Raw genomic sequence first — 13,830 nt, 5'->3', positions numbered from 1 at the left:
AAAACTTTAATCACAATAATTTAATTGGGTATATGCAATTTCTATACTTAAATCATCTTATCATTATCTTGTTTTTGCGTTTTCAATGCAATAGACAAATAACTTAACTAAACTAACAACCGCAGAGGTCAAATCTGATCAAAACCATGCATGTAACACCCCTAATCAAATATAAATTATAGTTTATCCTCATGTACGATGCATGTTCTGCGGTTGATCATACATACAACTGCAGCTAAGAATATCACACAGAGATATCACCCAACGAAATTATTGAAAGATGAATATTGTATTATTAAGATTGGTTGACGTAAATAATATTCCTTAATTAAATTTAACATGTGGAGTGTACTGTTACATTTCAGTTGGTGCAAAGAAGCAAAGAAGCAAAGAAGCATTTACTTAGCCATATTCAATTCACTCACCTCTCTTTGTGGTCCCTTCACGGCTCCACCCCTATTTTTCATTACTCTATCACTCCATCTTTGCTCCACCTTCTTTCTATTTTTCTCTCTCCTACACCCTTTATATCAACTACCTGTTATCTCTTGTTGTCTCACCTAAAAAAAACTCACCCCAAACAAATGAAGCTACTTCCTCTCCCATCTCTTTTCAAGCCGAAAGATTGGCCATTATGTACACAACAACCCAAGACATCGTCCTTCAGAATAACGACGATGAAAGACGACATATATAAGACTATCAACTCCATGTACTTCGACAACGAGGCCGATGCCGTCGAGACGCCGGACTCATGGTTTACAAACTCGTCCGAGGCAGGCAGTTTGTCGACCAGTGAGTACGACGACTCGTTGATGTCTATCTCGGGCGAGTCTCATCTAGAGGCGATCGTCCGCGGGGCACAACAGTCGTCTTCCGCGGACCATCGCCTCTTCTTCGACCCGGGCGAGTCGCACTCGCCAAAGATACGTGATGATGATAAAAGGGCGAAGATTATTGGTAATGGTAACAAAAAGAGGCCGTTTAAAAAGTCTATAGCAATGTCGCTTGTGAGTGATCACCCGTACGAGGACTTTAAAAGGTCGATGGAAGAAATGGTGGAAAGTCTTGGAGTAAGAGATGATTGGGAAGGGTTAGAAGAGTTGCTTCGTTGGTATTTAAAGGTGAATGGAAGGGAAACTCATGGGTATATTATTAATGCATTTGTTGATTTAGTTGATGGAGTTATCGGTAAAGATAATTCGAGTGATTATGACCATGAAGCTATTTCTAAGTCTACTACTTCTTTCTCATCTGCTGCTTCCTCCCTTTCTTCCTCAACTTCTAGCTTAGATCATAGTATGAACATTAGTTGATTTTTCTGTATTACTTTTTCTATTATTTTGGCTGGTTGTGAGTGACTTTTTTGCCCTTTGATTGTATAGTATGGTGAATATATATCCTGTAAATGCTGCAAAGTTAATTAGTTTAATGAGATGGAAATTCGGGTTCCCTCAAGTATGTGCGTGCTTTCCTATCTTTCTTGATCCAAGTCTAGGTTTTAATTTTCATGTCAATATTGCTTGGATATAGGAGGTTGGGGGCCGTGTAAGTACAAAGGTAGTCGAGAGACCGAGACAATAACTTCAAACGTATTTTTTTTAAAATAAGATCAACGGAGAGGTGAATTTTTCTGATCTTTAAATTTTCAACTGCATAAATCATGGATGTCATGTGGTATTGGTAGTATTAATTGTTGCTTTTGTTAGTTGGTTGTAACTTGTACGTGGTCATACTGTAAGATTTACTTTTTTGACCATGGAGCTAGAGTTATTAGTGTCCATTGGACGTTCAAAAATAACTTTTTAAATTTAACTCTTGCAATAAATAATCTTTAGAAAAAACTGCAAAAAAATTACCTTACATTTTTTGTTTTTATTACAATTTTGGCCTATATTCCAACATTGACAAGATATTTTACTGGTGTTGAATCATTAAAACCAAACATGTGCACACCACATCATGTGCATTGATTATGTTTTAATCACATTTCTATCCATTATTTTAACGACTTTTCACCATATACTGCTGCCATGTACTCTTGAAAATTCTCATTAGTAACCATGAATTTTTCTAATTATCATAAATGACCATAAACTATTGTCTATGGTGCAAATGTAACCTTATGAATCATTTTTCCATTAACTTTCTTATTCACCATATACCCTCAATGTTTCAAATATTCACCATATACCTTGAATTTTTTAAAACGTTCACCATATACCCTTTTTTAACGGATGTGAACTCGTCGTTTTCCATTATATACAATTATATCACTAGTAACGTAATTAGTTTACTATTGTCTATGGTGCAAATGCGACCTTATGAACCATTTTTCCATTAACTTTCCTATTCACTATATACCCTCAATGTTTCAAATATTCACCATATACCTTGAATTTTTTAAAACGGTCACCATATACCTTTTTTTAACGGATGTAAACTCGTCGTTTGCCATTATATACGATTATATCACTAGTAACGTAATTAGTAATTACCCCTAATTTTTTTAAAAAATCCTCATATATCTCCTCTACTATCAACACTAACTAATTATTGTTATGTTGGTACTCATTTTGGTGGACATTTCAAAATTAGTGTCCTTTGACAGTTGTCAGTGGAGTATGTTATTTCGAAAAAAAAGACGCTTTTACGATGAAATATGCCATTTAAGATCGCCGCACTCGGAAGTATTCATGCAAGGAATATTATCGTATCGTTACTTGTTTGGATGAGTTTTTGAAATTCATGCCCTTTAAGGATCGTTGTTGGAGTCTATTTTTTCAAAAAAATTGTTTTAGTGGTGAAATATGTCGTTTAAGATAGTCTCCGGAAGTGTGCCCCGAATACCGTCATATTGGTACTGCTTTTGCTGGGCTTCTTGAAATTCATGCCCAAGGGTCGTCGATGCATGGCATCCATTTTTTTCAAAAAAAATTGTTGTGGCGGTAAAATAGGCCATTTAATCGTCTGAGTAATTGTGCCAAGAAAACCGTCGCGTTGGTATTTCTCGTTTTGATGGGCTTCTTGAAGTTAGTTGTCCTTTGGGGTCGTCGGTGGTGTCCATTTTTTCAAGAAAAAATCGTTTGGCGATGAAATAGGCTGTTTAAGATCACCTCAGGAAGCTTGCCTAGAATATCATTGTATCGATACTCGTTTTGATGGGCTTCTCGAAGTTCGTGCCCTTTAAGGATCGTCGGTGACGTCCCCTTTTGAAAACAAAGTCGTTTTGGCGGTGAAATAGGTTGTTGAAGATCGTCTCGATAAACGTGCCCATATTACCTTTCGTAATGGTACTCGTTGTAATGGACTTCTCCAAGTTTGAGTCCCTAAGGATCGTCGGTGGCGTCCGTTTTTTTAAAAAAGTTGATTTGGCTGTGAAATAGGGAGTTTAAGATTGCATCGGGAAACGTGCCTAGAATACCACACGATCAACACTCATTTTGATAGGCTTGTCGAAATTCGTTCCCCTTAATGATCGTCAATGGCGTCTGGTTTTGGAAAAAAAAATTCACGGTGAATAAACCGATTGAGATCGTCTCGGAAATGTGCCTAGAAAACCAAAGTAATGGTACTCGATTTGATGGGTTTCTCGAAGATTGAACCCATTAAGGATCGTCGATGGCATCCGCTTTTTCAATAAAATTCCTTTTGCCGGTGAGATATAATGTTTCGTTTTATTAATGTTAATTAGTTAGGGTTAAGGGCATTAGTGTTAGGGGGCTAGGTTGATTAGAGCATTATGGTTATGAGGTCAGGGTAAATGGAGTGGTAATTAGTTTGATAATGGCAAACTTGTAAATAATGCGATCAACGTCTTAATGTCCGTTAGGAAAAAGGGTAGTTGGTGCAAATTTTTGAAAAGTCAGGGGGAATAACTGAAATATTGGGGGTATATGGTGAATTTTGCAATTGATTAGGGGTATATGGTGAATATCTGAAATATTACGGGTACATGATTATTTTGCAATTTGTTAGGGGTATATGGTGAAAAAACCGTTATTTTAATATATACAAATTGAGCTCGATGTCGGAAAATAATTGGTCATGCTGGAAAATGGAGGGAGTTGGAGTTGAGACATAAGATATACAAGCTATATGCTCTTTACATGTTTAATTTATGAGCCAACGCCCGAAACTACTTGGTCAATGTTGGAAAATGAGTCAAGGTTGTTCCAAAAAAAACTTATTTAATGGTCTTCTTTTGTAATATTTTTTCCTAAAGTATTTTTTCTAGAAAAAACCTTGCATTAAAAAATTTTGAACTGACATTTTCTTAAAGAAAATATGTATTTAGTTTGGAATGGTTATATAGTGAAGTATTTAGATGTCAGACATACAAGCCGATGAAATTAAGCGTTATTGTTATTACATGCATTATTTCTCATATTTCATGATAACATATCTAAAATTTTAGAAATCTAGCATTTTTCCTCTGTAAAGAAAGGTAAGTTTTATCTTGGTCTCGATTTGGCTCGAGTTTAATGTATCTAGCTCTGTACATTACTATAAGAGAAGACACAGGCTGCAAAGGTGACACATACTATTGTTTTATAGATTTGTAAATTCTCTTCTTTAGTTATTGTTGCCAATTGACAGGCTAAAGTCGTATCACCTAATAAAAAATAACTTAACGTACATTAACTAGTAGTAAGGGTAGTCAAGATCGAATCAACAGGGAGATTACTATATTATCATATCTGAAGTCTCATATCATACTAACTAAATTAGATGAAAAGGGTTGGTTTACTGAACTAAGCAAATAATGAAATCACAAATATCAAATAAGGAAAAAACTAGGGAACGATTCACCATATATGCATATCAGGATATCAAGAATGATTAAAGAACTCAATAAAATAATCTAACTAGGGCTCATGTAATTTCTGTTGAACATTACCTCCCTCGAAGCTCACTAAGTTGTTCTCGCACGATCATAGATTGCTAAGCCTGCTATTGAAAGCGCATACAAAATCTTACCTCTCGGTCCATAATTTTGTATTCCAATAATAATCAACACAGTTAGCCAAACTTGTATATTAACTTAAATAACTCAATTACAAGAACAAAACAAATCAATGAATGAAACAATCATTCAATCAATCCTATATATGTATATACATAGATCCCTAAATCCCTGGAAAAGAACTACTCACACATAATTGGAAAAAACATAATTACAATAATTAAATAATTAAGAAAGCAACATGATGACATAACAAAGAATAATTGAAAAGAGAAAGATAAGGGATGAGAAATAATACAAATTGAAAAATGAATATTGAAAACAATTACTCTATTGAATCTTGAATGAATTTATAATGTAGAATAAACTAGTGTTCTGGAGAGAATAAAAGTGATTAGTAAACTAATGACTGAAAATAATAATAATAAAACATAGTTTTTCTCCATTAAATGGACAAGTATTTATGTCAAAATAATAAAGAGGGCAACACGCGCTGTAAAACGCGTAAAAATTGCCCCGCCCAGTCGGGCGGTCGTCGGGTCAAAACCTGTAGAAATAAGTGAAACAACGATCCTCCCGACCAGGCTTGCAACAAACACAAAAAACGCTCATTTTCAAAATTTCATAACTTTCTCGCCTCTCGTCGAAATTCAACGTGTGACCAGTCATTGGAAAGCTCTTCAAAGTATGATTTCCCACCAAATTGGAAACAATCCATTGTCATTTATATATCAAATGTTATGAGTAAAAGAGTGTATAAGAGTTAGTTTTCACGTTTCTTGTAGTGATGGTTTGCTTCATTGTAGCCCAAATTCGTCCCAAAGAGATGTTTTGTTATCCTCATACATTCTACCTTCATTTTCATGTTTGTTTCACTCAAGCTTAGCTAACCATAATCTATTTTCTTTAATATCACTTGAAATTCATCAAAACAAGCAAACAGAGAGGAGTGTAGAGCAAAACATGAGTAAATCACGCAAATGCTCTAACATGAGCTAGAATTGCAACCTAAATGCATCTAAAGTCTATGTATAAATATGAGACAACAAACTCCTTCAAGCTAAACCATTGCTTGTCCTCAAGCAATAAGACACAGACATTGGAGAAGAAAGACACCTACAATATGTGACTACAATAAGGCAAACACTTAACTAAAACCACGAGAGATATAATCACTACACAAAGTAAGCATCAAAACAATCTCGAACAAAACCGCATTGCATATTATGTATCTCAATCGACTCTCCAATTATACCACAAACCATCTCCCCCAAGCTAGATTTAACAAAACTTGACATACCTCACTATAGTTATGTGCCCTCAAATCTCCTCATGTGTTTAAAGGAAAACAAATGACACTCAAACTACATAAATTCGACTCATATGGAGCATATACTCTGTAACTTTTACCCTTTGACTCAATGTTTACTCAATAATACAATAAATAATGATCAAGAGGGCTTTAAAGGGTGGTAATATGGCTAAGGTTAAGGGCATGGAAGATAATTTGGAAACTCTGGTGGAAAAACGAAGAAGGGGGACCATCACATTATTGAAAGCATGACTAAGAAAGGTCACAACAACTCCAGACAACAACAAACAATCTCCATATATAACGAACAGTTTTTTTCATTCAAGAAATTTAAGAATAACCTTTTTCTTTCACTTTATTCACAACTCTTTCTTTCTCTTTTTATTTCATTTCATTTTTCACAAACTTTCTTTTGATTTCGTTTTTTTTTATTATTTATCTATTCAATTCAAATTTCCAATGCATTAACATACTTTCTATCCAACTACACTACAAATCGAGCTTTATCATTCAATGCAAACAAACCAAAACTAATGCGGGTCGGCCTCGTGTCTCCTGCGGGCCTGACTTGTGTTTTATGTTGTTTATTTGTTTTTTTTTTGGCAATTCAGAAAAGGGGTATTTGACGGCCCACGGGCCATATAGGTGGGCTCGTGCCGGGATGGATCAGAAATAAAATTTCTTGACCGTTGTAGGCCCACGACCAACGTAGCGGACAACTGGCCGGGACGGGCCGGGCCCACACCGTGCGGGTCCGGGATGACCCTCATGTTGTCCCAACCCATGCCCATCTCTAGCTAAGGACTTGTAATGTAGGTATTAATCAAACATAATTAGAAAAGGCTCAGCGAAGATAGAGGAAGAATAATATGAAAACAAGAATAACTCTGGAGCTAAGATCTTGAAATAAAACGCCTTAGACCTTAATCATATCAAAATGTATGCACTATCAAAAATCATAGAGTAGCAAGTAAAAATCAAGATGAGTCCGACAACTTAGGAACTAATCACACATGAAAGAACATAACTCACACTGATACGTCGATTCATAGACACAAAAGCTCGCATGGGTTAAGGTGTCTACACTGTAATGTTAAATCGAGCCAGAGAGAGATCAAACAATCTTGCCACAGACAATAAATTACAAAACAATAATGCTATGAAGAATCATGAACAAGATAAATGACTCTTAGGAAGTGTAGTGAAATATCAACGAGGTTCTCAAAAAGTGCTAGCAATAGTCTCATAGATGTAAACTAACATGATATGAAATCTAATATGAACAAAAAAATCTAATGCAACTAAGAAAGCAGTACATTTTTTTCGTTACATGTAAACTACCGCCCCCAATGAGTGGTACTAACCATGTAACAATCCTACTAAAGCAATAAATCTAAACTAGTATGCAACTAACATGCACAAAACGACATCCTTCCCCAAGCCGAACTTCACATTGTCCTTAATGTGAATACTAAGAAGAACAACGAAGCAAAATAAAAATGGAAGGGTACAACTCACAAAAAAGATGGGTAACGAACATACAGTGTGTCAAACAATATTGACACTTCCACCACAACCAAGAGCACGTAACTAGAAGACACGTTAGCAAAGTAGTCATAAAGTATAAATAAAGTAACATTTAAAGGTTAGAAAGTCGGGTTGGTTCTTGATAAACGCTGGTTATATAGGGTCGCGCATGACCAAAATACTTCTTACAGTATGAAGAATCTAGTGCCTTAAGTAACCTATCAAATTCCCCTGCAAATACGTTATTTAACACTCGACATTGCTTGATAGCAAGCATTTTAATGTTCACTAAGAAGGGTTTAGAAGTATCAAAAGAAAAAGAATAATAAAAAACAAAAAAAGAAAACTGAATAAATGTAAAACTATCTCGCAAATCCTCTAGTTTCACCGAATGAACTTGAATATTTACTTGGTAAAAATTATCATGCAGCAATAACTCTTTAAGAAAACAAGGAGTAACACAAGGAACGAAGGTACAAGATCAAACATCCATGAAAACGGGATATGAGGCTTATGTGGGTTAGGCTCAACATCAAATTTTTGTATGCTTTGAGCATATTAAAACTCTTTACCTAAAACTTCAATCTCATCAATAAGCTTGTCGACAAAGGAGATTTCATTTAAACGTTCAATAACCAATGGTTTTTCAATCCTTGATTTTACAATTAATGATTGCTCATCCTCAAAAACATCAATTATATCCATCTTTTCTTTATTTAAACTACCATCACGAGTCAAATGATAACCTTCTTATAATAAACTAGCATTGTCAACCAACACATTATCATAATACAAATATTGCTCAAAAGGGTGGCTAATAGAATTTAATCTAGATAATATTGATCTTTAACTTTCTGCAATTTTTGCTAGTTGTAACATGTAGTCCTCCTGAAGGAACTTATAATCCTCTTGAACCTTATTTAATTCATTCATGAAGTCATAAAGACAAAGTTTGATATTATCAGATTCAGATGGAGTATTCGACAAATTAAACTCGAGGATAGAGTTATTGACATGCATATATGACTCATTATGTGGAAAAAGAGAAATATCATGATCATAAGAGTGACAACAAGAACGAAAATCAGATGGAGTGGTAAGAGTTAGAGAATCATAGATAGATGATTTTTTTTAGATGGAGTAACATATCGTGTCATCTGCCACTCAATGGTTTTCGTAGCTAGTTACACCCCGATTCAAGTGTCATATCCGTGAATTTACTATCACTCATGGAATCTAGAACCACTCTCATATCCTCATTAAAACATTTATAGATTACTAAATCAATTTCCCATTGTTCAAATAAATGGTTTTGACAAAGAAAATTTTCAAATCTAAGGTTATATCTCAAAAATACTTCATGCTAGAAATGGGGAAAAGAGATAGACGTCTTCCAAATTATGAAATATATATATATAGTCTAATATTAACAATTCATATATAATATTAGTAATAAGCCGTCTCCCCAACAATGGCGCCAAAATTTGACAGGCTAAAGTCATATCACCTAATCAAGAAGAACCTAGGGTCCACTAACTAGTAGTTAGGGAAGTTGGGATCGAATACACAGGAAGATAACCATATTATTATATCTGAAATCTAATATTATACTAACTAAATTCGATGAAAAGGGTTGGTTTACTGAACTAAGCAAATAATCAAATCACAAATATCAAATAAGGGGAAAACTAGGGAACGGTTTACCATATATGCAATTCAGGATATCAAGAATGATTGAACAACTCAATGAAATAATCTAACCAGGGTACATGTAATTTCTCTTGAACATTACCTCCCTCGAATCTCACTAAGCCGCCCTCGCATACTCATAGATCGCTAAACATACAATTGAGAGCTTATACAAAATCTACCTCTCGGTCACTAACTTTGTATTACGACAATAATCAACACTATTAGGCAAACTTGTCAATTAACTCAAATAACTCAATTGCATGAACCAAACAAATCAACGAATTAAACAATCATTCAATCAATCCCTCATATGCATGAACCAAACAACTGATCACACATAATTGGGAGAAACATAATCACACTTAAATAAGAAAGCAACATGATGGAATAACAAAGAAGAATATAAAAGGGAATAATAAGGGATGAGAAATAATACAAATTGAAGAATGAATACTGAAAACAAATACTCTTTTGAATCTTGAATGAATTTGTAAAGTAGAATAAACTAGGGTTCTTGGGAGAAGAAAAGTGATTAAAAAAATAATGACTGAAAAAAAACATAGTTTTTCTGCACTAAATGGACATGTATTTATATACAATCATAAAGAGGGCAACAAACGCTTCAAAACGCATAAAAATCGCCCCGCCCGAGCTGCCGCGGCGGATCCCGCCCGATCGGGCGGTTGTCAAGGAAAAACCCATAGTAATAAGTATGTAAAACATCGATACGCCCAGCCGGGAAAGATCCCACCAGATCGGGCGCTTCAAGAAACACGAAAATTGCTCATTTTTAAAACTTCATAACTCTCTCGTCTCTCGTCGAAATTCAGCGTGTGACCAGTCCATGGAAATCTTTTCATTTGTACTTTCCAAAGCAATTAGAATAAATCTATTATAATTTTTGTATCAAAGGTTATGAGTAAAAGAGTGTACAAGAGTCAATTTTCCAAAGCACTTCATTCTAGGCCAAAATCGTCCCAAAGAGATGTTTTGTGATCCTCATGGAATCTACCTTTTTTATTCATGTTTGTTTCACTCAAGCTTAGCAAACCATAATCTATTTGCTTTAATATCACTTGAAATTCATCAAAACAAGAAAACAGAGGGCAGTAGAGCAAAACTTGAGTAAATCATGCAAATACGCACCTAAATGGTCTAATATTAACTAATAGAAATGCAAACTAAAAATGCATATAAAGTCTATGTATAGATATGAGACATCACCACTTTTTGTACTAAGTACTTAAAAAGGTTTTGGGAAGCCGGCAAAAAAAAAAATGTATTGTCTAATAATAAACGAAATAATTATAGCAATAACGTAAATGAAATAGTGAGAAGACAAACAATTGTTAACGCGGAAAAGCCTAAAGATGGGAAAAACCGCGGGTGATTCTCTTGATCACCAATCTACTATTGTAACATCGTTGACAATCTTATCTCACCAATACAAAGATAGGTCAAGAACTGTTCTAGTGTCTATGTAGGCGAGGAGTAGTTAGAGAAAATGAGAAGTATAATATGAGGAGTAAGGATGCAGTTGAATGAATAAAACTAGAATACATCAATTAACTATTTATATTTGACCTAATGCCCCTCTTTTAATCTGTTGCACAGTTCCCTTGAAGATAGTTTCATGCCTTTGTTATCTCTAACTCCGTCCTGATTTTTCGTTAATTAGGGGCCATGATACCACTTCCCAAGACGGATGTACAACGGGACATTAATTAGGGGCAATGGTTGAGCCCCCTATATTTGAAACTATTGATCAGGCTTAGGTTCAGTTTGAAAGGGTCCATGACTAAGAGATTGATCCCACACTTTGTACCTCTCCTTAAAGAGGTGGTCTTGTGTAACACGCACTCCACTTCTCAAGTCAAAAATAATAGAACATGCCATGGTTGGATAGGTTTGCTTATGACCAAGATCTAATACTATCGCTCAGGAACTTTTTGGAAGAACAATGCACAAACCCCCTGGGGGTGACCTCACACATAGAACATGTGTTAATGAGGCAAGATAGATTGTCCTTATAGTGGCTTAACCAATAGTCATTCATATGATTGTAATGTCATTCTAATGCATAAAGAGTATGAATCATGTTTTTTCGAGTTTCACCCACTCCTTTTAAAAAAATTAATTTTTAAAATTCTCCCCAGTGAATTCACCATACTATAATACGCGTGTTTTTATTTCGCCAAAGTGGGATGATCGCAAATTCATATTTGACTATTCCACTGTAGAGATTTTTGTTTTGAAAACGTTTTGAACTCGCCAACCATTCTTTCAAGAAAGAATCATAATCGTAATTGGATATTGAAACGATAAGGACATCTTATGGACTTATCCAACGTAAATTTCCCCATCATAACTCCATCGATGGTAAGGAATCAAAAATCATGTTAGGGGTGAGGGTACAATACAGTCAGAAACTATATTCCCCATTGCTGGCCTCTACTAAATATCAATTCATGTCAAAGTTTATGCAATAGAATAACCACAAAATGTTTAAAGCACCCTAAAATTAATTAGTCTAGGTTGGTACTGAGACACATAAAAGACTATTTTTTAATGATATGTTATTTTGCAATCAATATCATAGGAAACCTAGCAGGTTATCCAAATTAGATTGATCAATGTTAGAACAATTCTTCAGGTCTTGATTAACAAAAATAACATGTGGGTGATAAAAGCAATAAAACAAGGCAATCATATAATATGTATATAATGATTAGGCAAACATATACTAATATATAAAAATAAATTAGAAGAAAATATTAGAACATACAGTAGGACGATTTTATATTAAAGATCTACATCAGGAAATAAACAGTTAGTAACTTCAATATAAATAATTATTTTTATTTAAGGACCCTCAGGATTATACTAGACCATTAGTCTACAAGATTGACAATCTTCAGGACGAGCAATCCTCAGGATTATACTAATATATATATATAATAGAAAAGTAAATTAGATCTAGAACTACGATTAGTCTAATTCAGCAAGGATACGTAGGAATCCTCATATCGAGGTCCGACGACTGCAATAAAACAAATAAGTCATGGTTTAATGATTGACATATTAGAGTTAATGCGCGTAATATCTTTCTAGATCCCGACCTAGACTCGAGTCTGAACATTAGCCTCGTCAAAGCGTTTTCCCACCTACATTGATCTGAGTGCAGCTGATTGATTGACCGCAGCTGCATGCGTCGAGCGCACGTGTCTTGACACGTAGACTGCCACATAAGCCTGCGCCTAGCGCACAGCCTGCATCAAGCGCACATAAATGCTACATAGACTTATGTGTCATATAGCTTCCTGCGTCAAGCGCATCTTTCTACGTGAGACACAACTTTTCTTTTATATATTTCTCAAAATGCGTACCATGTGTACACTTTCTACTAGGCATGTCGCGTCATGCGCGTAACACATCAGCCTGCATTGTCATTTCCTCTATAAATAGGCATGATTTCCATACATATTATATACAACATATCTTTCACATATCATTTGACGAATGTGTTACAAACCTCCCTACAAAACCTTCCTACAAAAACTCATACTTCCAAACACAAATACAGTCACCCTACATTCATATACATTCAGATTTTCAGGCTTCACGATTGGTCGTCCTAAAGGTTGTCAATCTCGTAGACCCAATGCACAGTATAATCCTGAGGGTCCTTACATAAAGTAATTATTTATATTGAAGTTACTAACTGTTTCTTTCCTGATGTAGGTCTTTAATATAAAATTGTGCTACTGTATATTCTAATCTTTCATTCTCATTTATTTTTATATATTATTATATGTTTGCCTGAGCATTATATACATATTATATGATTGTCCTACTTTATTGCTTTTATCACCCATATGTTTTTCTGTTAATCAAGACCAAAAAAACTGTTCTAACATTAATCAGATTAATTTCGACAACTTGTTAGGTTCCCTGTAATATTGATTGCATAATAACTTATCACTTAGAAATAGTCTTTTATGTATTATCGAAACCAATCTATACTAATAATTTTTAGGGTGCTTAAAACATTATGTGCTTATTCTATAGCATAAATATTGACATGAATCAATATTTAGTAGAGGCCATCAACGAAAAATATAGTTCCTAGCTGTATTGTACTTTCACCCAAATACTCAATTTTTGATTCCTGACCATCTCTAGAGTCATGATGGAGAAATCTATATTGAATAAGTCCCTAAGATGTCTCTACCGTTTCAATATCCAATAAGGTTTATGATTCTTCCTTTAAAGAATTAGTTGCGAGTTCAAAACATTTTTACTAAAAAAAGTTGTGCAATGGGGTAGTCAAATA

General features: G+C 34.6%; 1 protein-coding gene across 1 annotated transcript; it reads left to right on the top strand.

Moving 5' to 3' along the window:
* Positions 1-435: 435 nt before the first annotated feature.
* Positions 436-1,458, top strand: LOC104907787 (transcription repressor OFP13). Its single transcript, XM_010696777.4, has one exon. It carries the CDS (start codon positions 585-587, stop codon positions 1,314-1,316), a length of 732 nt encoding a protein of 243 aa, XP_010695079.1. The 5' UTR covers positions 436-584; the 3' UTR covers positions 1,317-1,458.
* Positions 1,459-13,830: the final 12,372 nt, after the last annotated feature.

This window comes from Beta vulgaris, chromosome 4, assembly GCF_026745355.1.
Source record: "Beta vulgaris subsp. vulgaris cultivar EL10 chromosome 4, EL10.2, whole genome shotgun sequence".
Taxonomy (NCBI): Eukaryota; Viridiplantae; Streptophyta; class Magnoliopsida; order Caryophyllales; family Amaranthaceae; genus Beta; species Beta vulgaris.
Note: the sequence above shows the minus strand (reverse complement) of the source record. Positions and strands in the feature narration are given on the sequence as shown.